We start from the raw sequence: 25,935 nt of genomic DNA, 5'->3' as shown, positions 1-25,935 counted from the left end.
ATGTTTGGAAGATCTTTGACATCTATATTTTGGGGAGTTGTAGCGGATCGTTACGGTAGAAAGCCTGTTGCAGTTTTAGGGATTTTTTCAGTGTAAGTAGATACAGATTGACTTATGTGAACGAGTTTTCTATTATTCAGAACCTTAGTTATATGATAAACGTTTGAGTTATATGTGTTTAATTAAGCTGTTTATCCAATCAGAGCCTGAAAAATTTTCCATTACAGCATTGATGATGATAAATACTTGATTTCAGTATTATTTTCAACACACTGTTTGGCCTTAGCACAAGTTTTTCGATGGCGGTTACTACCCGATTTTTTCTTGGATATTTAAATGGTTTGCTAGGACCAATGAAGGTACCAAACAACACAAATACAACCTAATGTTTCGTCCTTCAACATCAGGGAACAATCATTAGTTTGTCATTTCTGTATTTGGATATCAATTGATTTTTTTGTCACATCGTTTTCTGATAACAGGCTTATAGTACCGAAATATTTAGAGAAGAAAAGCAAGGTCTTGGACTCTCAACGGTAAACTTCTATAACCTACGTTCGACACTAACACGACACTGACACACACGTTACCTTCAATAACTTCTATCCACACATCAAGCTCAATAGTACTAGGTGTAGCACGTCGTTGATATATTTTCTGCATTCAACAATAATAATTCATAACGTGATATGGTTTCAGCTCAGTGCAGCTTGGGGTATAGGCTTAGTAATTGGACCAGCATTGGGAGGTTATTTGGCTCAGGTACTTGATGCTTCATAGCTATTTTAATTGAAGACACTTTTATTCGTTTCGCTAATACTGTGTGAAATTTACATTGCAGCCAGCAGTGAAATACCCTCATCTATTTCCAAAAGACTCATTTTGGGATAAGTAAGTGGATTTTACTTGATTTTTAGTATCATAAAGTTCTAACAATTCAGCTTTTCCTTCGATCCTTATTGTTGATGTGATTATTTTAATTGTCAAAACATAAACCATGCAGGTTTCCATATTTCTTGCCTTCCTTGTCAGTATCAGCTTTTGCATTTGTGGTAGCAATTGCATGCATCTGGCTTCCGGTATGAGTAAGCAACTTCATAGTTTGTTAAACATGTATAAGCATTTGATCACAAAATTCCTGCATCACTGTAGGAAACACTTCACAACCACCCTCTAAGCAATGAGTCTATTGATGATGCTGAAGCTTTAGAAACTGGAAACATAAGTAATGACGACGACAAAATAATCCAAAAAGATGAAAACCTCTTCCTGAACTGGCCATTAATGTCATCTATTATTGTGTACAGCATTTTCTCACTTTATAATGTTGCTTATCAAGAGGTACCATTCCTACTTTTGGTGACTTATTTGAACTTTATAATGTTGCTTAACAGATATTAAATCTAATAGGATATATAAGTAAACACCATTCTACTTCATGATAGGTTTTCTCATTATGGGCTGTTAGTCCTGGAAGGTTTGGTGGTTTGAACTTTACAACTGATAATGTAGGCGATGTTCTCGCAATATCAGGTACGTCTTTGATATGTGTCACTAGAGATTTATTAGTGTTGGGATTAACATATTTTCTAGCCTTCCTTGTCACATATCAGGTACATTGCTTTGTGCATTTCATTTTTCAAGATATTCTGCTTAATAACTGACCTCTTCTCAAATGGTCAATGATCAGGTATTGGTCTTATTGTCTCCCAGCTTTTCCTCTACCCTTCATTGGAAAGAGCTTTCGGACCTATAAAATTTGCTCGCATCTCCGCAGTAAGTTTTTTTCCATTCGTAGAAACTAATGCAACTCAGCATTACATTGGTTCTTGTTCTAAAAATGTCTTGTTACCTTATGTAGGTTCTATCAATACCTCTGTTGCAAAGTTACCCCTTCATAGCAATGCTTTCTGGCATTCCGCTATACCTAGTTATTAATATTGCTTCTCTTCTGAAGAATGTTCTAAGTGTAAGTTTATCTTTTTGTTTATTTAACCGATCATGAGTGATCACGTTTCAAACAAACATCTGTATGTATTACAAGCTTATCTAATAGTATTTTTTTCTCAATTTCAGATGACGATAATCACTGGTTTATTTATTATGCAAAATAGAGTCGTGGTAATTTTTTTTCTTTAATTCTAAGCTTTTATTTCTTTTTGAAAGTTGATATTATATTTTGAGGAAATTGTGGCGTAAATGGAAAACAGGAACAACATCAAAGAGGGGTGTCGCATCACGCGAAAAACCGGCGGGAAAAGAAAGAACAACAGAGCCGCCACCGTGCGTTATTTATCCCAAAAGAGGGAAAGGAAACGCTCAGAGTAAACCTGGGAAAGAACATGGTCTCGCGACCAAAGAGGATGGGTTCGGGAGTCGGTTATGCGAAGGGAAGGTATTAGCACCCCTACGCATCCGTAGTACTCTACGGGATCCACGCACAAAAGGAAGGAAATTGGTTGCTAAACACTGCTCAAACTCACACACACTGGCTGAAGGAGACACAAGAAAACAAAACTGAAACTGACTCGGCAGGATATCGCATCCTGGGCCTACTTAGTCTATCAGGCATAGACATCAGAGTCGAAGTAGTTCGGACTGGGGAAACGACACATGCTCGCTAGGACATCGCATCCTATGCATACGTATCTTCTCGGACGAGAGAAGAATCAGAGCATTCGTAGCTCGGCTGACACGCACACAAACAAACACAGGTAAAGGCAAACATGGAGCCTGAATGCCAATCACTGGACTTACATCAGCATCCGAACCAAAACACACTCAAGAAGGCAAACATGGAGCCTGAATGCCAATTGCTGGACTTACATCAGCATCCGAACCAAATACACGCACACTGGAACCTAACTGCCACTCGATGGACTTACATCAGCTTCCAAGCACACAACGACACAACAAGTTAATAGGGAGTCGGGGACTCGAGCATATAACTGTCAAACACACACAAAAAAGAAAAAAGGCGCCCGGAGAGATCAGCTCAATATCCTGCCTACATACTTCATCTGGTATGAAGATCAGGGCGATGTAGTTCCCCTACGGAGGGATAAAGGACTAGCCTAACCAGAGAACAGAGGGAGACACAACTAGGGAGACTACGACTCGAGCCTAGATGTTATCATGCAAATCATCCCTAAGTTAAGGTTTCTAGCTAACTGGCACAGGGAGCCAGCCTATCCTAAGCATGACTTGCACAGGAAGCAAGCCACACCTACACTTAACTTGCACAGGAAGCAAGCCAAGCAAAACCTAACTTGCACAGGAAGCAAGTCTAAGCAAACACTAACTTGCACAGGAAGCAAGTCAAACAATCCTAACTTGCACAGGAAGCAAGTCAAACAAACCTAACTTGCACAGGAAGCAAGTCAAACAATCCTAACTTGCACAGGAAGCAAGTCAAACAATCCTACAAGCACAGATAGCACACGCTATACGCAAGCAAGTGGCTCAAACAAGGGTTAGGTTTTAGTCGAGGGGTCATATCAACCTCAACAAACAAACCTCTGGAATGGGGTGAGTGTGCTCTTAACCTTGCCATTGAGGGGCTAAGGTGAAGCAGATGAAAGGTGAGTGAAGATAAGACTTCACAGCTCTTATCCCTGGCCTGGGAGAGCTTAAGACAAGAATGTGTGGGTTCAGAAAGTGGGAACCCTTCTACACATTTATAACTGACTCAACTGTACAATTGTACAAGATCTTGGGTTTGTATCTGCAATGCATCAACACAGTGGTGTGAGCAAAGCAGATGACACACTGAATAGTGGGGGATAGATTGCATATCCCTACCTTCCACCAATTGCCTCTTCACTTAGGAGGTCTTTGACTCTATGCAAGGACAAAATTAAACATCCACAAACATTGCCTCTTAAGGAGGACTTCAGACAGTTGCCTGGCCAAGTAACAGGCCAGGTCTTCCAGACTACATGAAGTTAGGAAGTCATACCTCAATGCAAATTGCTTATACAAGCAAAGCAAAGCAAAAAGTTCACAAGGAACTAAACAACTAAAAGCACCTGAAACAGTCAAGCAGATGTTAGTATGCAAGTTCAAACAAAGCAAAAAGAAACAGACACCAACAGTTAATCAGAAGCAAATGAATGTGCAAGGCACAAGGCTTAAGGCTTGGGAGCCAAGCCACCTACAAAACAACAAGTTAAATAATGATATTCAAGCAAACTCAATCAAAAAGAATTGGCCTCATTGGTCATTTGTTGGTCGACCTGAAAACACAAGCTCAAAAGTGAGTAACAGGACCACTAGGACAAGCCTAGGGTCAAAAGAGAATGAAAAAGTCAAAACAGCAAGCAATGCCCAATCAAAATCAAGTTCAAACATTTAAGAAGCAAAACCAAATTGGTTTCATGTTCATATCATGCATCATCAACATTTCATAAGCAATTTAGGTCAAGGTATATCAAACAGAAGCTCATAGGAGTCAACAGCAAGACTTGCATCAAAAGCAAACTAAAACATTTCCAAAAATCATCAAATAAATCATGATCAATCACAACCCACAGCATGGTAAGCATGTCAAATTTCATCCCATTTGGACAAGTGGAAGGCAGTCAATGAAAATCAGAAAGTCAAAGCAATTTTGAACATGCTCAATGAAGTCAACCAAACATGCATCAACTTAGAAAAATCATAAGTCAGAGATGGTGTATGATAAATGAATGGGACCAATACCATGGCAAATATGAGGATGTCTAGTTATCTCATGTAAAATTTCAAGTCCATCTAAGAAAGTATGAGAATTTCACAAATGAAATGGGAACAAGTGTCACAAAAAAGTCAACATATGACTAATCAGGGGAGAAAATCTCAAACAATTAGGAAATGCCACAAATAATTCCAAGAAAATTCACATGTAAACTAGACATACAAGAGTAGGTTCATGCAAAAAAATCAGATCAATTGGAGGTCAAGAAGCATGGTAATGAAAATCATGAAGTTGGACATCAATGGTGTGACACAAATTGTCACACCCTAATTCAAAAAATCATAACTCACAAAACACAAATGATAAATTCACAAACTCTACACCAAAATCACCATGAGTGTGTCTAGTTTAAGCACAAAAAATTTGGGAGCCATTGGATACATTCTCATCATTTCACAATTGATTTGGCAAAGTGTACAAAAATTGGTCACATGTCACAAACCCTAGCACCATTTAAAAATTACTCAACCAAAAAATCTGTAAAAATAATGATAAAAAACTAGGGGTCATGATGAAGACAATGCAAAAAACCCCATGATTTTTGGATCAAAAATGGATGCACAATTATTTTTGGAAGATTGGTTATAAAATGTGAAATTAAAATGGAATAAATGAAGCAAGAATGGCATTTTTGTAATTCCCTGGGTCACTTATCTAAACACAGTCGTTTTGGCCATAACAATGAAATGTTTTCATTGGCTCGTGGGTGATAGCACAGTAACAGCATGCAACATGGGATTTTTCTGGGCACAGCATGAAGCTAGGGTTTGAAACAGTAATGTTCATCATCAATGATGAACAAAAATCCCAGAAATGGGAATCAAATATACCATCATGATCATCACACAACACACAGTCCAAATCCATTCATAGTTTTCACTAAATCGATCTAAACAACAAGAAATGATCAAGAACATATTCAAACATGAAGCTTAAGAATCAAAATTCTCACTCAATACAAGGCCATTTCACACGATTCAAATATCAACAGAATCAGCATACAAGGAACTACAATAAGCATAACATGGATTTTAGAATGGTGAAAGTCGAATTTTTATCAATTTTTGAAGCAGAATGAGAAACAGTGTGGTTTTGGTCCTCTTAGCCTGAAACAGATGCTGTAGAAGCCTTCCAATGATGAATGAATGGAGGAGTTTGGCTCAGGAATGGCTTGGTGAGGTTTCAAACTTGGACTGTCATGGAATGGTGGCTGCAATAACAGTGCTGCAAGAAGCTTTTACAGGTGGAGAAACATGGTTGCAACAGGTCCACAATGTTGCTTGGACATTGTTTTAAGCCAGGCAAAGTTTGTTCTTTGGGAGTTTTGGACAGAAAATCATAAAATGCACCAAAGATGGAGTTTGAGAAAATGAGTGAAGTATGTTTCTGCTGTTGGATGGTTGCTAGCAGGTTTTGTTAATGACAGAAAATGATGGAATATTAGTGTATCAAGCAAAGCCAGGTTGAGTTCTCTTTGAGTTCTTGGACAGAAGAATTGGAATATGCAAGATGTGATTTTTTGAGCATGAGAGAGCCAAAGGTTTTCTGTATGGTGTGGCTCTAATTCTGGTTTACAAATGACAGAAAAAATCCCTAAAATCTGCTGTTGACTGTTTCTTTTGTGGTAAGGCAATGTCTTGTAACTGTGGAGTTTTTGACAGCTTTTTTGCCAAAGTGCCAAAGCAAGGTGAATCAAGTTTTTTTTAGGATGAGTGAACCCTTCCTTCTTGCTGTCAAATGTGGTTTTGGTCTGCTATTAGGGGTTGGTCATGACAGAAAATGATGATGATTCTGCTGTCATGGTACAAAGCATGGTTTGTGAGATGAATTTGGTGAGAACATGTACTTCCTTCCAAAATTCAAGCAAGTTGGCATGGCTTCTTCTTTCTGTTGGTTATGGGCTGCAAATTGGGTTCCAATTGACAGAAGAATGATGAAGAATGCTGCTAGGTTGTGGTACAAAGGATGGTCCATGAAAGTATGGGTGAAAATGTACCTTTGCCAAGTTTCAAGCAAGTTAAAGAATGGCCATATGTACTGCATAATTGAGCTTGCAAACACATTTTAAATGACATTTCTGAGCTATTTCAATTGGCCAAATGGTAGAAAAATGATTATATCAAAAAGTCAACCCTTGGTCAAACTTGCATTTAAATGAGATAAGTCAAAAAATGCCATTTTGATTGGTGAAGTTTTGGCTCATGAAATTTATATTTTTGGAAAGAGGGGATCAAATGTGACTTGTAGGAAAAAACCCCACCAAAATTGGCCAAATGGTTTGAGAGATATGGCCTTTTGAAGTTCAAGATTTTCTGAAATCGATTCGATCATAACTTGCCAACCACACATGGGAATTGAGAGTTCTTGGACTTTTTGGAAATGGGAGAACAAGATCTTCAACTTTCATGTTGGGCAAAAATTCATTTGAAGCTTGTATCATGATGTAAGTTTGAGGATCAAGACTTTCCATTTTTGGTAAGTTTCAGTTACAGGTCCAGTTTCCATTTTTGGAAATTTCTGATCTGGCTTCAAATTCTTCCATGATGGTGTTTGACATGATATATGAGGCCTATTGGGACATGAATAAGCTCTCTCAAACCATTTCCATTCATCAAAACACTGGTTAAATGGACAGTTGACCAACAGTTGACTTTTAGGGTTTCTGACTGTCTGTGCATGAACTGATGGCTTCTGAACATCCAACCCTTGGCTTAAACACTTCAAATGGATCCCCAAGTCATGTGAACATGTTGGACCAACCCTAGGGCTTCGGCTCCTTGAGAAATGCACTTGCTTGCTTGACTGACTGATCTCCTGATCAGTTTGACCTAATTTCTTGATTGGCTTGCACTTGAGGCAAAAGAGGCAATGCAATGCTATGCAATGGACCATGATATGCTATGACCTAATATGAAAATGTATGTACAATGATAGGTGCAAATTTGAGGTGCTACAAGGGGCAGCTAATGGCATTGCTATGACTATAATGTCAATATTCAAAGCAATCGGTCCAGCGGGAGGTGGTGCAGTGTGAGTTTCCCTTTGATTTCTCTACCTATCTTTCATTGTTTCAAATTGTGAGATAAACTTGCTTATTGTATGTGTTTGTACAAACTTTTTCATGTTAATTTTCTTTGTGATTGTTTGAATCAATTGTGCTAGTACTAGTATTGCAATAATCCTGAAGTCTTATAGGCCTAGACTAAAATTGATATGGTTTGTAGTATATGTTATGACTTGTAAATGTGTACATAAATTTGTATATATTTTGATACATTTAAGGCAAAATTGGTTTGAATTGGTATATATATATATATTTGTTAGCCAAAAATTGGTAGAAAAAAAGGCCAAAATGGCATATATAAAATGTGATAATTGTCTGTCAAAATCTGGTTGAAAACAGGTAGAAATTCTGGTTTATAAACCTGGAAAAAATGTGGTTTAAAACAAAAGCTTCAAAAAATTTCGTATACCTTAGATAGCGCTTTTGTAAAAAGCGCTGTCTAAGGGGGGGATTAGAAAGCGCTTTAGGCAAAAGCGCTGTCTAGGGGGGGGGGGGGGCTTAGACAGCGCTTTTTGAAAAGCGCTGTCTAAGGTATACCTAAAAAAATTAAAATAGGAGGGTCTTAGAAAGCGCTTTTGGCCAAAGCGCTGTCTAAGGGGGTGGGGCTTAGACAGCGCTTTTCAAAAGCGTTGTCTAAGGTATACCTAAAAAATTTAAAATAAGAGGGTCTTATAAAGCGCTTTTGGCCAAAGCGCTGTCTAAGGGGGGGGGGGGGGCTTAGACAGCGCTTTTAAGATTTAAAAAAGCGTTGTCTAAACCTTTAGCAGCGGAGGTTTAGACAGCGCTTTAAAGCGCTGTCTAAGGCTAAAAAAAGCGCTGTCTAAGGTCTTGTTTGTTGTAGTGAACTCTGCAAGAGATGGCCAAAACCATGATAAATGAGACTATGTGGCCAAGCATTTTTGGGCAGAGCTAGTCAACATATCATGTTATATTCAGAACAAGATCTCTATAAGACCTTTATGGGTAAGACTCCCTATGAATTGTGGAAGAACTTGAATCCCAATATTTCATATTTTTATCCATTTGGATGTTCGTGTTTTATGTTGAACACTAAAGAGAATTTGAGTAAGTTTGATTCTAAGGCACATAAGTGCATCATATTAGGATACTATGAACACTCAAAAGGCTATAGAGTGTATAACACTGAGATGCAGATTGTTGAAGAATCAATCCGTTTCAGATTCGACGATAAGCTTGACTCTGAAAATTCAAATCTAGTTAAGAAATTTGTAGATCTTGAGAACACTTACTCAGGTTCTGAAGGAAAGACTTCAGAAGCCAAAGAAGATGAAACCCAAGACTCTAAAGCTCCTCAACCAAAAGTTGGTAATGCTCAAACTCCTCTGAGAAGGCACAGACAGAGATCTTCACATTCTGAAAAATTTATTCAGGGAGACAAGTTTGAAACCATCAGAACCATATCCTTTTTTAAGCCCTCAGAAGAAAGCCTTTTGAGTTTGGTGTCTCTGATAGAGCCTACATCAATTGATGAAGAACTTCAGGATACATAATGGATTTTGGCTATGCAATAGGAACTCAATCAATTCTCTAAAAATGATGTCTAGGATTCTTGTGCCAAGACCCAAAGGAACTCACGTTATTGGAACCAAGTGGGTCTTCATGAATAAGCTGAATTAACAAGGAGAGGTAGTTAGAAACAAGGCTCGACTAGTTGCACAAGGTTATAGACATCAATAGGGGGTTGACTATACATAAACCTTTACACTAGTTTCCAGGTTAGAGTATATTATCCTCTTAATTTCATTTGTAGTTAATCATAACATCATCTTATATCATATGGATGTTAAGAGTGCATTTCTGAATGGTTACATTACTGAAGAGTTGTATGTACACCAACCCCCTGGTTTTGAAAACACTAAAAATCCAGATTTTGTTTTCAAACTGAAGAAATCATTATATGGTTTGAAACATGCTCCCAGAGTATGGTATGAAAGGCTAAGCAATTTTTTGTTAGAAAATAATTTCACTAGATGAAAAGGTGATACAATATTATTCTGTAAGACATTCAAAAATGACATTCTTGTTGTTCAGATTTATGTTGATGAGATTATATTTGGTTATTCTAATGCTACTTTTTGAAAAGAATTTGTTAAGTCTATTGTTGATTGTAATTTTCAGTGTCGGGTTTTTGTTATCGTCTCCACAGGGATTGTGAGATATCGCCGCCTTTCGACAGTTGTTTCAATTCTTAACTCGTAGTAACAAGGGGGTTTTTGGGTTTAGTCACGGTATCTTGCATAAAAGTGTAATAAAATGTGGTAAAAGATTTGGTTTTAATATTTGAGAAATATTGCCAAAGTTAGGGTTCGACGATCACTTTGCACGTATATGTTCGATCAACAAAACTTATAAACTCCTTTAGATGATAAACTATTTCACAAAGTCCTCCCAATGTGTTTATCTCTAACACACATTGTGAGTTTTCCCATTTTGATCCATTGTTTATCTCTAACACAATCTATCAAAATGACAACTTTTTGGTTCAACCTTATGGTGAACAAAATCATTCATTACTATCTCTAGCTAACAAACAAGATTGGATGAAAACCTAGGTAAAGAGTTGGTAAACATCTCTCGATCATAAACCAACACAAAGAGTTTTCAATAAAACAAAGTTTTCACCATATATTCACCATTAAAGAGTTTACAAATGAAGATCATCCCATTTACACACAAAGCTAATGATCATCTACATCTAACCTTGACAAAATGAAGAACTTAGCTACTCATTTTCATGGTAGCTTGGTCAACAAGTTTCGGAAGAAGGTTGATCAACATCTGAGTCGAATAATCGAGATTGGATGGGAATCCACCTTCTTTTTGTGAAAGATTGTTAAGAGATGAAGAGAAATGATTTATATGTCACAAAATATCTCTAGAGCAATGCTGGAAAAATATCTCAAAAGTACAAAACTATGTAGGTGTAAAAAGTATGGCTCCAAAAAGTAGCCCTTGCTAGTTATAGTGCTGCTACTGAGCTGTCATGCTCGCTAGGCGAGCCCCAAAATGAGGCACCTGAGGCACCTGCGCCCAAAGAAATAACCTTTGCCAGATTGGCATGTTCGCTAGGCGAACAAAACCTTCGCTAGGCGAAGCACACGCTTCACCCTTCGCTCCAGCGAGCTTAGGAGGTTTTGCTACTGTAATTGCTCGCTGGGAGCTCGCTAATGGCTCGCCTAGCGAGTGAGTGCTAGCTGCGCTTTTGACCAAGTCTGGACGTGTTCGCTACACCCTTCGCTGGCTGCTCGCCTAGCGAGTTTGCTGATGTTTGCTACTGTAAAATACTGGAGCTCTTCGCTGGGTTCTCGCTAGGTGCTCGCCTAGCGAGCTCTTCGCCACAGCCCTCGCCTAGCGAGCAAGCTGATGAATGCATCCCTTTTTTGGTCCCTTTGCCAACTTTCTTGTGGCTTCATTTTCTATTATTTCATGCCCTATTCCTGCATAATAACACACAAATCAAAGGTACCAAGATCGTTTATCATTGTATTGCAATTCATCTAAAACAAAAGTGGTTTCGAACACTTTAGCAAGGAAATGGAGTGAAAGATGCTCATATTTGATAGCTCAAATAAGCACTTTTGGGTATCTAACAACTCTCCCTAACTAGATTCTTGCTTGTCCTCAAGCAAAGTATGCCTCTTGAAGGACAAGAGGATTTGCATTAAGAAAAAGGTTTCTCCGAAATCGGATAAAACGGCTCAAACCCAAGCGAATCAGCAGATACAAATTTCCAACGGTTAGAATAAAATAATACACAAGAACTAAAACTTAGTAGCAATGCGAAATATGTATCTACCCACAACAATATTATCTTGAATGAATCACCCTATCTCTCCTCTTCGAATAAGGATTGAAGAAATTACGCGTTTGCAACCACGAGAATAATCTCACTCTCCAACAACAATGAAGAAATCAATTCAATTCATACAATGTCTAACAATTATAAATGGTAATGTGGAAGCACGAAGATCACTAAGGACTTTTCGGTTGAAGCTTGGTTAGGTTAACAAACAAGGGTCATTTCTAAGGCCATTGACAACGAAAATTGCCGATGCAAAAGAGACATTCACTGTACATTATTCACACATCTCAACTTCGTTCCATTTATTTCTCATTTGAAACCTTCACAACTCTTATTTCACCACTCAATTTTTGTTTTTCACTATTTTTCTTCCAAGCAAGCATTCATTTTCATTTTCTCTATTTTTTCTTTTCTTTCACATCATATTTACAAAACAGATGTTTCTCTTTTCTATATTTTATATATATTTTTTTTTTATGCTTGCTCGGTTTTTCAAGAGTTGTGGCACTTACCTATTCTCCTTTTCGTTCTCCCCAACTTATTTCTTACTCACCCTAAGTGAATGCTCTTGACTTTTTACGGCAAAAGAACAATTATCAAAATTTTCCGGGTTTCAAGAAGAAAAAAAAGATTTTTGAAATCTCGCTTTATTTCAAGCTGAGATTCAACTGTTTAAGCTCAAAGGGGTTAACGAATACTCTCTCTGCTCACAGGTAAGTTGCATTTGGAACTGGTTGTGCTCGATAGAAAACAAGTGCCTTGATTATTTCTAATTGCTTCCACATATTCACAATAATAAAAGACAAAGCATGAATCAAATGAATCAACAAGGCTTATTAGAATCCAGCATTTAAGTGTACAATGGAGGTTTCCTCACAATTTGTGGTTTTAAGTCCTAGATGAAACATTCGTTCAATTATGTTGCAAAAAGACAATATTCAATTACAAAAAAGAGTAAAGTTCTTAATGCATTCTAAAATTCTAGCCGGAGGTAACCATGTACCTTAGCATTATTCACTTGTTTATTTTTATCATTGTCATCCAAGCTCGGATGCACCTTCATTGGATACTTCTTTGAGGAGCAACCAATCTAGAAGGTTTGACACTCAACCAACCAAAAATTTATTAAAACAAACGAAATTTAAAACATAAATAATAACATTACTTCAAAATTTAAAATTGTTCATGGGGGACAAAACACCCCAAAAGTACATAACCAACATCAAAATACACAAATCTGAAAATACAATAGAAATAAAACAAAATATGAAAAATAAAATAAACTTAGCCCTCCAAGGACTCATAACCCTCATCAGTACCGACTTCAGAACCGGTAGCCTCATCATCATCATCATCATCATCTTCATTAGCAGCACCAGAAGAAGCACCAGCACCAGCACCCGCCCCCTCTCCAAACACAGGCCTGTCCACAGGCCAGCTAGCGTGCTGCAGAAACTGCTCACGTGTCATCATAGAATGCTCACCGGAGGGGTCGCGCATCTGCAACTGTAACAGCTGCATAGAATCGTGCATATCGAGCATGGCACGCTGAGTTGCCGCCATCCAATCCCAGTTGTAGTTGCAGACAGCCTGCTGGAAAGGATCGGATCCTAGAGTAGAAGTACCAAGACCATCAGAAGCCCCGGTAACCTCAGCAGCTGAACTACTTCTTACATTCTTCGGTTTGCAATACTTGGCCACGTATCGGTCATCAATGGGCGGCGGGATCCTTACTTGACCCCTAGAGGGTAGCCTCACCCTCGCTTGCAGGCACAAAGCCATGATTAGGAAAGGGAAAGCCAGGGGACAATTCACTCGTGCCCCCGACTTTAGCCCGCTTTCAATCACGGACTTCAGCTCAAAAGCAATAATCCTCGCCACATCAATCTGGACGTTCGTGAGGATGCTGTGTACCAAGTGTGCCACTGGGATCGGCACGGTAGAAGTATGAGACTTGGGTGCGATGTTTGTAAGAACCAACAAAAGGATCAGTTGAGCCAAGGGAATCATGTCCTCCCTATGGTATCTCATGGGAACCCCAGAGGGGTTCAGCTCAATTGATTTCCCTTTCAAAAGCAGGGCAGCAGAAATCGAATCAGTATCCCGGTGAAGCCTTAAATCTTTGTGGTAGGTGTCTCTCTCCTCGGCTCCCGGATGGAGCGGTTCACCCAGGACACGGTTAATTGCATCCCGATCGAACGCAACAGGACGGCCGGACACTCTAGACGTACATGTGAATGGCTCGTCGTCATTCGGCAGTGCGTTCGCGTAGAACTTACGCACTGTTGCGATATCGTAATGCTCTAGGGGGGATATTAACCGATCCCACTTTTTGCTGTTAATCAACCCGGCGAATGTTCGGTTCGTGCCTTCAGGGTTGATTAAAAATCTCTTTTCGGCAAAATCTTTCGCTTTTCCAAAGCAATATATCTTGCGGCTTGCTTTGGCCCGACAAATTTGTCGGTGTCGAATTGTATTGGTATGGGACGGGAAGTGTTCCCGCCCTTTCTCTTTTTCGAAGCTCCGGACCTGGATTCCATCTGTAAAAACATAGAGAGTGTAGCACCTCAAATTTGCACCTATCATTATACATACATTTTCATATTAGGTCATAGCATGTCATGATCCATTGCATAGCATTTGCATTGTTCCTCAGTTGCCTCAAGTGCAAGCAGTCAAGAATTAGGTCAAACTAATCTCCTGATCAGTCAACCAAGCAAGCAAAGGAATTTCTCATTGAATCAAGGCCTTGGGGTTTGTCCAACAAGTTCACATGGTTTGGAGGTCTATTTGAAGTGTTCATGTCAAGGGTTAAGGGCTCAGAGGCCAGCAGTTCATGCCCAGACAGTCAAAAACCCTAGGAAAGTCAACTGTCAGTCAAAGCAGTGGATGGTGGTCATTCTTGTGGAATTTGGGCACCATGATCAACAATCAAGAGTTCATACAACTTGGGACATCATTTGAAGTCAAATTCTCAAGGAATTAGGGTTTGGAATTCATCAGTCAATGCATAATCAGACAAAAACCCTAATAGTCAACTGTTGGTCAACTGTCCATTTAATCAGAGATTTGATGATTGGAATTGGTTTGTGGGAGTTCATTCATGTCCAAATAGTCATCATATACCATGCCAAACACCATCATGGAAGAATTTGGAGCCAGATCATGAATTTCCCAAAACGGAAACTGGGCCTGTAACTGAAACTTGCCATAAATGGAAAGTTTTGATCCTCAAACTTACATCATGATACAAGCCTCAAATGAATTTTTGCCCAACATGAAAGTTGAAGATCTTGTTCTCCCATTTCCAAAAAGTCATAGAACTCTCAATTCCCATGTGTGGTTGGCAAGTTATGATCGAATCGATTTCAGAAAATCTTGAACTTCAAAGGGGCATATCTCCCAAACCGTTTGGCCAAATTTGGTGGGTTTTTTCCTACAAACCACATTTTTCATCCTCTTTCCAAAAATATAAATTTCATGACCTAAAACCTTACCAATCAAAATGGCATTTTTGGACCTTTTTCATTTAAATTCAAAGTTTGACCAAGAGTTGACTTTTTGACTCAAACATTTTTTCAGCATTTGGCCAATTGGGAAAGCTCATAAATGTCATTTTAAGTGTGTTTGCAAAGCCAAATTATGCAGAACATGTGGATATTGCTTGTTTGCTTGGATTGTAAGAAAAGTACTATTGCACCATGCTTGTCCTTGTTGTCCACAACCATGCTTTGTACCAGCATCATTACAGCATTCTTGATCATTTTTGCTGTCAATTATAAACACATTCTGCAGCCATACTCTAATAGTACCTATGGCCATGTTTGCTCACTTGAATTTTGGCAAAAGGACATGTCCAATTCATGAACCATACCTCTTGCAACCATACTTGTACCTTCACATTGCAGTTTGTTGCCCAGGCTTTTCTGTCAAAACCAGACAGTAACAGCATGGCTTTCCCTCTTTTCTCCTGTCATGAGTAACATGTTACAGCAAAAAGCCAAGGAGACTTCATTCATTTTTTGACTTAGCATTAAAACAACAGCCAACAGCAGGCTTTGGCAAGAGGATTTTCTGTCAACAAAAGGACAACAACAGCAGTACACAACAGCCTATGGTATGGTTACTCCCTGTCATGAAACGGGTAGCAGCAAGGGGCATCCCACAAAAACCATTTCTTGGGCCATAAACAAAGGCACCTAGGCAAAAACCTGGCTGTGCAATTCAGAGGGGACCATACCACCATACTGCAGCAGCCAATTGGCATCAGAAAAGATAACTTGGCCAAGGCAAATAGAAAGGGGAGGCTGATGAAAAAAAAGGAGGGACTTGGCAACGAAAGAAAAAGAAAACTAATATTTTTGCACTGATTGGTCTTCTGTCAAAAACCATGAGCAGACCAATCTCAAACTCACCTTCTTGCCTTGCCTTGTAACCCTGCCATGTACAACCACCTTACCACTTACATTTTGCTATCATCAAACAAAAGCCTTTGGCCACTTTACAACACCCTGTGCCAGAAGAAGAACAAAAACCCGCCTTGAAAATCAAAGTGTGGCATTCAGTTTGTTTTTGCATTTTCTGTCCAAGCATGAGGAACCAATATTTGAGCCACTTTCTGTCATACAAAAGAACTTTGCAGCAGCAGACCTTGTGAGCTTTCACTCTCAAACTTAACCTGGCTATTGGCACTACATTCAAACCAAACCATTCACCACAAAGCCCTTGCCATTTTGCATCATCTTCTGTCATGAGCCAACCAACAGCAGCATCACAAGATCTCTGGCATTAGGCTTTGGCTGTAAAAAAACTGAATAACCTCAAATCAGACCAAACACTCTTCAACCAATCTCAAACTCACCTTCTTGCCTTGCCTTCACAACCCTGTAATCATTTTTAAAGTGGCAGCATACCTCAGGAAAACACTTTGGCAATTGCTCCAAAACAAAAACACTGCTACAGGTAAGTGATCGATCTCCATTATTTGCCATGCCATGATGTATTTTTGAAAGATCTTTTTGAGCTGGTTTTAATGAACTAAAGTATGTTTAATTTGGTCGAGTTTCAGCCAAGAAATCTTGATTTACATTTTCATGAGCAATTGCATTTTTCTTCGATTTGGTTTGAACATAATGAGTTAAAGAAAATTGGTGCCATACTTGTGATACTGAATGCTTGGGGATGCTGTTGGCATGCTTGGTTTTATTTCTTGGGCTTGTTGAAATCTCATGATGATGGCTGCTTGATGATGATACCCTGCAGTTCAGGCTTTAGAACTTGCCCAGATTTTTGTTTGAATGTGTGTGTTTGATTGTTGTTGGGATGTGCATGAGCATTGTCGTGTTATTGCCCTGCTGTTCACTGTTTTGGAATTTTGATTGCGTGAAGATGCTGCTAAAAACCATGCTGTTGCTGCTAAATCTACCATGCCTATATTTCTCCCATGATTATGCTTATATTTGTTGATTGGATAATGATGTTTTGATGTTGTTGTTTTGAGTTAGTGCTCATCTTGATTGATAATGTTATGCTGATGTTTGAATCATGAGAATCTTCCGCCATGCTGTCTGTATGCTGTTGTTTGTTTGGATGATTAATGAATACATGGTATCATTACTACTAAAACCTAGCTGCCCTTCCTTTTTTTTTTTTTTTCCATCATGTTTGGTTTTGATGTATTCCATTGCTATGATGATTGGTTGAACTTTGTTCTGATGCCGGTGATAACATAAATGTATGCTGCTTGTTTTGAACTTTGTGACCATGCTGTTGACCTGCCTGCTATGCCATGAGAACCATGTAGTGTGCAAGTCGAATGTTTGCTGAATGCTATGATGTTGCGCTTGAGCCATGCTGTTGTTTGTGTTAGGGTGCTATTTGAGTATTAATGCTATGCCGTTTATGCTGGTCGAGTTTGTGCTGATGTTTGAATGAGAATGCTGAAAACCATGGCTGCATAAACCCTAAGTTCTTTTTGAAAAAAAACCCAGGAAACTCAAATGCCATTGGCTGTGGTTGTTTAAGTTACTATTCCATTGAAAATGAGCCAATAGGAACATTTCCTGTGCCCCTCCAAAACTCAGTCGTTTTGATAAGTGGCATGCTTATTTACAGCTTTGCCACTCGGTCAACCTTGCTTCGACCAATTGCCATGCTAGTTGCTCATGTTTATCCCAATTATTCATCCAATTTCCACAATTAATTTCTCTCTCATTTTTCACCCTAAGATTATGAAATTTTTTCCACATGTTCATGAATGTGTCCTTTATTTAATCATTATTTTTAATTAATTTTTCATTGGCTGAATTTTAATTGATAATTGACTTTGTGACATGTGACCAAATTTTGTACACTTTGCCAAATCAATTGTGAAATGATGAGAATGTATCCAATGGCTCTCAAATTTTTTGTGCTTAAACTAGACACCTTCATGGTGATTTTGGTATAAAGTTTGTGAATTTATCATTTGTGGTTTGTGAGATATGATTTTTTGAACTAGGGTGTGACAATTTGTGTCACACCATTGATGTCTAACTTCATGATTTTTATTGCCATGCTTCTTGACCTCCAAATGACCCCAAATTTTGCATGAGCCTACTCTTGTATGTCTAGTTTACTTGTGATTTTTCTTGGATTTATTTGAACTACTTTTCCATTTGTTTGAGATTTTTCTTCCCTGCCTAGTCAGATGTTGACCTTGTGTGACACATGTTCCCATTTCATTTGTGAAATTCTCATACTTTATTAGATGGACTTGAAATTTGACATGTGATAACTAGACATCTCAAGCTTTGCATTGGTGTTAATCTCATTCATTTCTCATCTGTTTTCAATTTGATATGATTTTTTGAAGTTGACTCATGCTTGTTGACTTTCTTTGTGCATGCTTGAATTTGGTTTGACTTCATGATTTTCATTGACTGCCTTCCTCTCATCCAAATGCCATGAAATTTTACATGCCTACCATGCTAGATGTTAGGGTTAAGTGTGATTTATTTGATGATTTTTGAAAATGTTTGGGTTGACTTTTGATGCAAGTCATTCTGTTGACTTCTTTGAGCTTGCATTTGCCTTACTTTGACTTCAAATGTTCATTTGAATGTGGGCCCAATTGTGATAGCTTCTTAAATGTTTGACCTTGACTTTGGTTGAATTTTCTTTGCTGTTTTGACTTTCTCTTTCATCCTTGACCCTAGGCTAGTCCTAGTGGTCTTCTGAGCTTACAATTGAGTTTTTTGTTTCAGGTTAAGCACCAATGCCTCAAAGATCATTCAAACTTGTTTGAATTTGATTGTTTATCATTATGCTAACTTTTGTTTTGTAGGTTTGACTCATGTGTTTGAGTCTTGTGCCTTGCACAGTTGACCATCTGTTTGTCTGTGAATCCCATTCCTTTGCTTTTAACTGTTAAATTGCATACTGATTGGTTTGACTTTTTCAGGTACTTTAGTTGCCTAAGTTCTCTGAACTTGACTTTCTTTGCTTTTTAGCAACTTGCTTGAGGTATAATCTCTTTTACTTCATGTAGTCTGGAGACCGGCTTGTTATTTGGCCGGGCAAACTGTCTGAAGTCCTCCTTAAGAGGCAATGTTTGTGGATGTTTAACTTTGTCCTTGCATAGAGTCAAAGACCTCAATGAGGCAATTGGTGGAAGGTAGGGATATGCAATCTATCCCCCACTATTCAGTGTGTCATCTGCCTTGCTCACACCACTGTGTTGATGCATTGCAGATACAAACCCAAGATCTTGTACAACTGTACAGTTGAGTCAGTCTTAAATGTGTAGAAGGGTTCCCACTTTCTGAACCCACACATTCTTGTCTTGAGCTCTCCCAGGCCAGGGATAAGAGCTGTGAGGTCTCATCCTCACTTCATCCTTTCATCTGCTTCACCTTAGCCCCTCAATGGCATGGTTAAGAGCAACATTCACCCAGTTCCAGAGGTTTGTTTGTTGAGGTTGATATGACCCCTTGACTAAAACCTAACCCTTGTTTGAGCCACTTGTTTGTGTATAGCGTGTGCTATCTGTGCTTGTAGGATTGTTTGACTTGCTTCCTGTGCAAGATAGGATTGTTTGACTTGCTTCCTGTGCAAGTTAGGATTAGTTTAGACTTGCTTCCTGTGCAAGTAGGTTTTACTTGGCTTGCTCCCTGTGCAAGTTAAGTGTGTGTGTGGCTTGCTTCCTGTGTGAGCCATGCTTAGGATAGGTTGGCCCGCGTGCCATTTAGCTAGAAACCTTAACTTAGGGATGATTTTGCATGATAACATCTAGGCTCGAGTCGTAGTCTCCCTAGTTGTGTCTCCCTCTGTTATCTGGTTAGGCTAGTCCTTTGTCCCTGCGTAGGGGAACTACATCGCCCTGATCTTCATACCAGATGAAGTATGTAGGCAGGAGATTGAGCTGATCTCTCCGGGCGCCCTTTTTCTTTTTGTGTGTTGTCTGACCTTTGCTAGGCTCGAGTCCCTGACTCCTTAGCATTTGCTGTCTGTTTGTTTGTGTGTGTTGTCTGACCTTTGCTAGGCTCGAGTCCCTGACTCCTTAGCATTTGTTGTCTGTCTTGTTTGTGTGTGTTTGACAGTTATAGGCTGAGTCCCCGACTCCCTATCTATCTGTTGTGTTGTTTAGGTTCGGATGTCAATGTAAGTCCAGTGATTGGCATTTGGGCTCCACGTTTGCCTCTTTGCGTGTGTTTAGGTTCGGATGCTGACATAAGTCCAGTGATTGGCAGTCGGGCTCCACGTTTGCCTTTGCCAGTGTTGTTTGTGTGCGTGTCAGCCGAGCTACGAATGCTCTGATTCTTCTCTCGTCCGAGAAGATACGTATGCATAGGATGCGATATCCTAGCGAGCATGTGTCGTTTCCCCAGTCCGAACTACTTCGACTCTGATGTCTATGCCTGATAGACTAAGTAGGCCCAGGATGCGACATCCTGCCGAGTTCAGTTTCAGTCAGTTTCTTTCCTTTCTTTCAGCCAGTGTGTGTGTGAATATTTGAGCAGTGTTTAGCAACCAATTTCCTTTCTAGTGTGCGTGGATCCCGTAGAGTACTACGGATGCGTAGGGGTGCTAATACCTTCCCTTCGCATAACCGACTCCCGAACCCATCCTCTTTGGTCGCGAGACCATGTCTTTTCCTAGGTTTACTCTGAGCGTTTCCTTTCCCTCTTTTGGGATAAATAACGCACGGTGGCGGCTCTGTTGTTTCTTTCTTTTCCCGCCGGTTTTTCGCGCGATGCGACAGCTGGCGACTCTGCTGGGGATGATAGCGAAGTTGACCTGTGCTGGTCCATCTTCCCTAAGCGAGTCTCTCCTAGCGCTCTCTAGGTTAGGGTTTGGTTGCTTTGTGCTGTGTTTATTTATTGCATTCATTATTTACTGTTTGCATTCATTGTTTATTGTTTGCATCTATGTTTGCATTAATGTTTGCATTTATTCATCTGTTCACCTGGCTGGTTGTTTGTTTCTCTCTGTGTGGGGGGAAGAGTCAGTTGAGGTAAAAGGTCCAATACCCAGACCATGAGTGCAATCTAGGATACTTAGGAATAGAGTGATTCATGGGAAGCGGGTGGTATGGCGCCACTTAGCGGAATATTGATATCACGAGCAGTTCAGACCCTGGTGGGATGCTGTCGTTACATACTTCGGGTGTGTATATGACAGTATTCTGCGAAAGGTTATTTATGCTGCGTTTCTCTCAAGCTTTACCCTGGCCTAGACTACACCCGTGAGTGGGGAAGGGTTATTCATTATTACAGGTACCGTTGGTGACTCGGTTATGTTGGTGACTTGGTTCTGATGGTGACTTTGTGTTCAGACAGTGTTCAGTTAACCTTAAGTGGGATTTATGTTCCGATCTTGACTGAAGCTTCGACTTAGTGATCAGAGATTGCACAACCAGCCAGTCCAGTCTGCATCATGTGCATCATAGCATATTTATTTTTCAAAAGAAACGCATTGAAAAAAAAAAAAGAGAAAAAAAAAATCAAAAGAAAAAAAAAAGAAGAAAAAAAATTAACCTCTGCATGCATATCATTTCTCAGGTACATTCCCGAGCTTGTCTACTGATAGAGATGGCGACAGTTCCCGAGTTGAAGCGGAAGACCTGTTCCTACAGTTTCCACCGTGAGCCGTTGACTCCGCTAGTTGAGTTGGGTAGCCTCGTGACAGACGATCGACTGAAGAGTTTTGTTGGGCGGTACGGAGATATCTTGACAGTATTGAAGACGGTAGTAGATCCAGTGCCTCTGCAGACGCTACTACAGTTTTATGATCCAGAGCTCAGATGCTTCACTTTCCAGGATTACCAGTTAGCACCGACTCTCGAGGAGTATTCTATCATGTTGAGTATCCCAGTTCAGCACCAGACTCCCTTCTTAGACGTCCCAAAGGAGGTTGACTTTAGATTGATTGCCAGAGCTCTCCACTTGGGTATCAAGGAAGTCAGTGATAGTTGGAAGTCCAGTGGGGATGTTGTAGGATTGCCTTTGAAATTTCTGTTGAGGGTAGCTAGAGAAGAAGCAGAGAAGGGAAGTTGGGAAGCCTTTCATGCTCATTTGGCCGTCATGATCTATGGGATCGTCTTGTTTCCGAGTATGCCGAATTTTGTTGACTATGCTGCAGTCAGTATTTTCATTGGAGGAAATCCAGTTCCTACTCTATTGGCTGACACTTACCATGCTATTCACAGTAGGCATGGTAAGGGTGGGGCTATCAGGTGTTGTCTCCCACTTTTGCTCAAATGGTTCTTGTCTCTTCTGCCAGTCAGTGGACCTTTTGTGGATGCTCAGAGCACGCATAAATGGACTCAGAGGGTTATGTCTCTTACCTCCTATGATATCAGGTGGCAATCTTACCGGATGGATGTGCGTAACGTCATTATGAGCTGTGGAGGATTCCATAATGTGCCACTCATAGGGACTAGGGGTTGCATCAATTACAACCCGGTTCTTTCTCTTCGCCAGTTGGGGTTTGTGATGAAAGGAAGACCACTTGAGGCTGAAGTAGCTGAGAGTGTGTATTTTGAGAAGAAGAGTGACCCAGCTAGATTGGAGCAGGTAGGGAGAGCTTGGAAGTCTATTGGTGTGAAGGATGGATCTGTCTTAGGGAAGAAGTTTGCCGTTGCTATGCCCGATTACACTGATTGGGTCAAGAAGAGAGTGGAAACTTTGTTGTTACCCTATGATAGGATGGAGCCGTTGCAGGAGCAACCACCTTTGATTCTTGCTGATAGTGTGCCTGCTGAGCACTATAAGCAAGCCCTGATGGAGAATCGTCGTTTGAGGGAGAAGGAGCAAGATACTCATATGGAGCTGTACAAAGCCAAAGCTGATAAGCTGCACTTGGCCCATCAACTCAGGGAAGTGCAAGGAGAAGATGCTAGCAGACTGAGAAGTAAGAAGAGATCCTACGAGGAGATGGAGAGTATGTTAGATGCAGAACACCGGGAGCGCTTGAGACTGCAGAGAGCAGAAGCCAGTTATCAGAAGAAGATCAGAGACTTGGAGAAGCAACTTAGAGACAAAGATGCTCAGTTGAAGAAGGAGATGGAGTTGAGACAAAGATCAGAGGACCATCTTGGAGGAGAGGTCTTAGAGCTTAGAAGACAGTTGAAGGAGAAGATTACCCCTCTACCAGAATGCTCAGAATGCTCACTGTTGATAGACCAGTGCCATTACCTGAAGACCCTCATTCCAGAAGACCGTCTGTCTTAATTCGTATCTCTGATTGTATTTTGTTGGGAATCACCTCCAGGCTTGTTGGATGGGATTCGTTTGCGTGTAGGCCATCTCTTGGATCTTTTGTTAAGAATCACCTCCAGGCTTGGTGGATGGGATTCTTTTTCTTTGTACGTTGTTTATTCAGATATTCTGTTGACATTGGTTGTATGCCTTTTTACCCTTATGTATGTATAAGGATGTCAGCATTTCCTTGTATCTGTTTTGTTCTCTTGTTGCTGCAGGTTGCCATCTTTTCAGGATGGGTCAGGCTCCTTGAATGCCTGAGAAATGAGCATATCATGTGCATCATACGCATCATTAGCATCATACTCATATCATTTTGCATAACAGGTGTTCTTGATCGTGACTTCTCACTCTTGGTTCCTGTTTAGGCAGGATAGCTGATCAACGTCCGCACCGCTACTTAACAAGACTGAATCGACAGAGAAGTATGGATCAATTTCAAGCTGAGTTGGCTGAGATGAAGGCTAGCATGGCCCAGTTTATGAATATGATGCAAGGGGTTGCGCAAGGTCAAGAAGAACTTCGAGCTATGGTTCAGAGACAAGAGGCTGCAAATCCACCGATCAACCATGCTCCGCCAGAGGGAGGCCCAGTCGATGATAACAATATTGCTGCTGCTGTACCCGTCAACAACTATGCTGTAGGTGATGAGTTGGGGGGTATTCGAATCAACGGTCAACCTATTGTTCCAGATGCCGCTAATGCCAGAGTAGTCCGTGCTCCGGCCCGTAATCCTGCTACGATTGTTGACAGACAAGAGGATATGTTCTCTCTGCTCAGTGAAGACGAAGACATTCTAGGAAGGGTTAATGAGAGAGATCGTAAGGTTGAAGCTCTTGCTGAGAAGATCCGTGCTATGGAAAGTCAGAATTCTCTCGGTTTTGATGTCACTAATATGGGGTTGGTTGAAGGTTTGAGAATCCCTCACAAGTTCAAAGCACCGTCCTTCGACAAATACAACGGTACTTCTTGCCCTCGCACCCATGTGCAGGCTTATTATCGAAAAATCTCTGCGTATACTGATGACGAAAAGATGTGGATGTATTTTTTCCAAGATAGTCTATCTGGGGCTTCCTTGGACTGGTACATGGAATTGAAGAGGGATTCGATCCGATGCTGGAGAGATCTGGGTGAGGCCTTCTTGAGGCAGTACAAGCACAACATGGACATGGCACCGAGCCGGACTCAGCTACAGAGTCTATGTCAAAAATCCAATGAAAGCTTCAAGGAGTATGCCCAGAGGTGGCGTGAACTGGCTGCTAGAGTTCAACCCCCTATGCTGGAGAGGGAGTTGACAGACATGTTTATTGGTACTCTTCAAGGTGTGTTTATGGACCGGATGGGGAGCTGCCCATTCGGTAGTTTTTCTGATGTTGTCATTTGTGGAGAGAGGACTGAGAGTCTAATCAAAGCTGGTAGGATCCATGATGCTGGTTCCTCGTCTTCATTAAAGAAACCCTTCTCTGGGGCACCTCGCCGTAGAGAAGGAGAGACCAATGCTGTACAGCACAGAGGGGGTGTGTACAGAACAAATGCTAACAGAGATCAATATCGTCCAGTGGCTGCAGTGACTATTCCGACACCTCAACCTCGTCAACAACAACAACAAAGAGTTCAACAACCGCAACAACAACAACAACAACAGCAACGTCCTTATCAGCCAAGACAGAAATTGCAGGCTGATAGAAGATTTGATCCTCTGCCCATGTCTTACACAGAGTTATTACCCGAACTACTCAAGTTGGGGATGATTGAGTTGCGTACAATGGCTCCGCCTACAGTGCTGCCTCCTGGCTATGATGCTAATGTTAGATGTGACTTTCATTCTGGGGCACCAGGCCACCATACTGAGAAGTGTCGAGCTCTCCAGCACAAGGTTCAAGATTTGATAGATGCCAAGGCGATCAACTTCGCTCCAGTGCCTAACGTCGTAAACAACCCTATGCCTCAGCATGGTGGGCATAGAGTGAACAATATTGAAGGGAAAGAAGCTGAAGATCTGGTTGTTAATGTGGATGATGTTCAGACTTCTCTGCTAGTTGTGAAGTGCCGTCTGCTGAAGGGGGGTGTCTACCCGGGCTGTGATGAAGATTGTTTGGGCTGTGCAGAATCTGAGAATGGTTGCGACCAGTTGAGGACCGGTATCCAGGGTATGATGGATGAAGGTTGTTTGCAATTCAGTAGGGCTGTAAAAGATCGTGGAACAGCATCAACTATCACCATCTACTTTAAACCGTCTGAAGAACGTGGACAAAGGATCGTCAGTGCACCCGCAACGAACGGTACCCCAGTTACCATTCCTGTGCCTGTAACCATCAGTGTGCCAGCTACTATCGTTGCGCCTGGAAGAAGGGTTGTTGAGAACAGTAAAGCAGTGCCGTGGAAGTATGATAATGCTCACCGCAATTACAGAAGGGCTGAAAGTCAGACAAGACCAGTGAATCAAACTCCAGTGACAATTGGTTTACCGAATAGAGTTCCTGCAACTGTTGGTCCGGCTGTGGATAATGTAGGGGGTCCAGGAGGTTTTACCAGAAGCGGTCGTCTGTTCGCACCGCAGCCTTTGAGGGAC

General features: G+C 40.6%; 1 protein-coding gene across 1 annotated transcript; it reads left to right on the top strand.

Moving 5' to 3' along the window:
• Positions 1-7,769, top strand: LOC127082665 (probable peptide/nitrate transporter At3g43790). The gene is made up of 13 exons (XM_051022891.1): positions 1-92; positions 257-359; positions 483-536; positions 700-762; positions 842-891; positions 1,004-1,079; positions 1,153-1,341; positions 1,446-1,533; positions 1,691-1,776; positions 1,862-1,969; positions 2,077-2,121; positions 5,809-5,824; positions 7,693-7,769. The coding sequence occupies exons 1-13, from the start codon at positions 1-3 to the stop codon at positions 7,767-7,769; spliced, it is 1,047 nt and encodes a 348-aa protein (XP_050878848.1).
• The last annotated feature ends 18,166 nt before the right edge of the window (positions 7,770-25,935 follow it).

Source organism: Lathyrus oleraceus, chromosome 5 (assembly GCF_024323335.1).
Source record: "Lathyrus oleraceus cultivar Zhongwan6 chromosome 5, CAAS_Psat_ZW6_1.0, whole genome shotgun sequence".
NCBI classification, from domain to species: domain Eukaryota; kingdom Viridiplantae; phylum Streptophyta; class Magnoliopsida; order Fabales; family Fabaceae; genus Lathyrus; species Lathyrus oleraceus.
The sequence above is the reverse complement of the archived record's forward strand: the minus strand, read 5'-3'. Positions and strand labels throughout refer to the sequence as shown.

Coding starts and splice junctions, on each gene's coding strand:
- LOC127082665 (XM_051022891.1), top strand. CDS start 1: ATGTTTGGAAGATCTTTGACATCTATATTTTGGGGAGTTGTAGCGGAT. Junction 1,080..1,152: donor TTGCATGCATCTGGCTTCCG/GTATGAGTAAGC, acceptor GCATCACTGTAG/GAAACACTTCACAACCACCC. Junction 1,777..1,861: donor AATTTGCTCGCATCTCCGCA/GTAAGTTTTTTT, acceptor TACCTTATGTAG/GTTCTATCAATACCTCTGTT.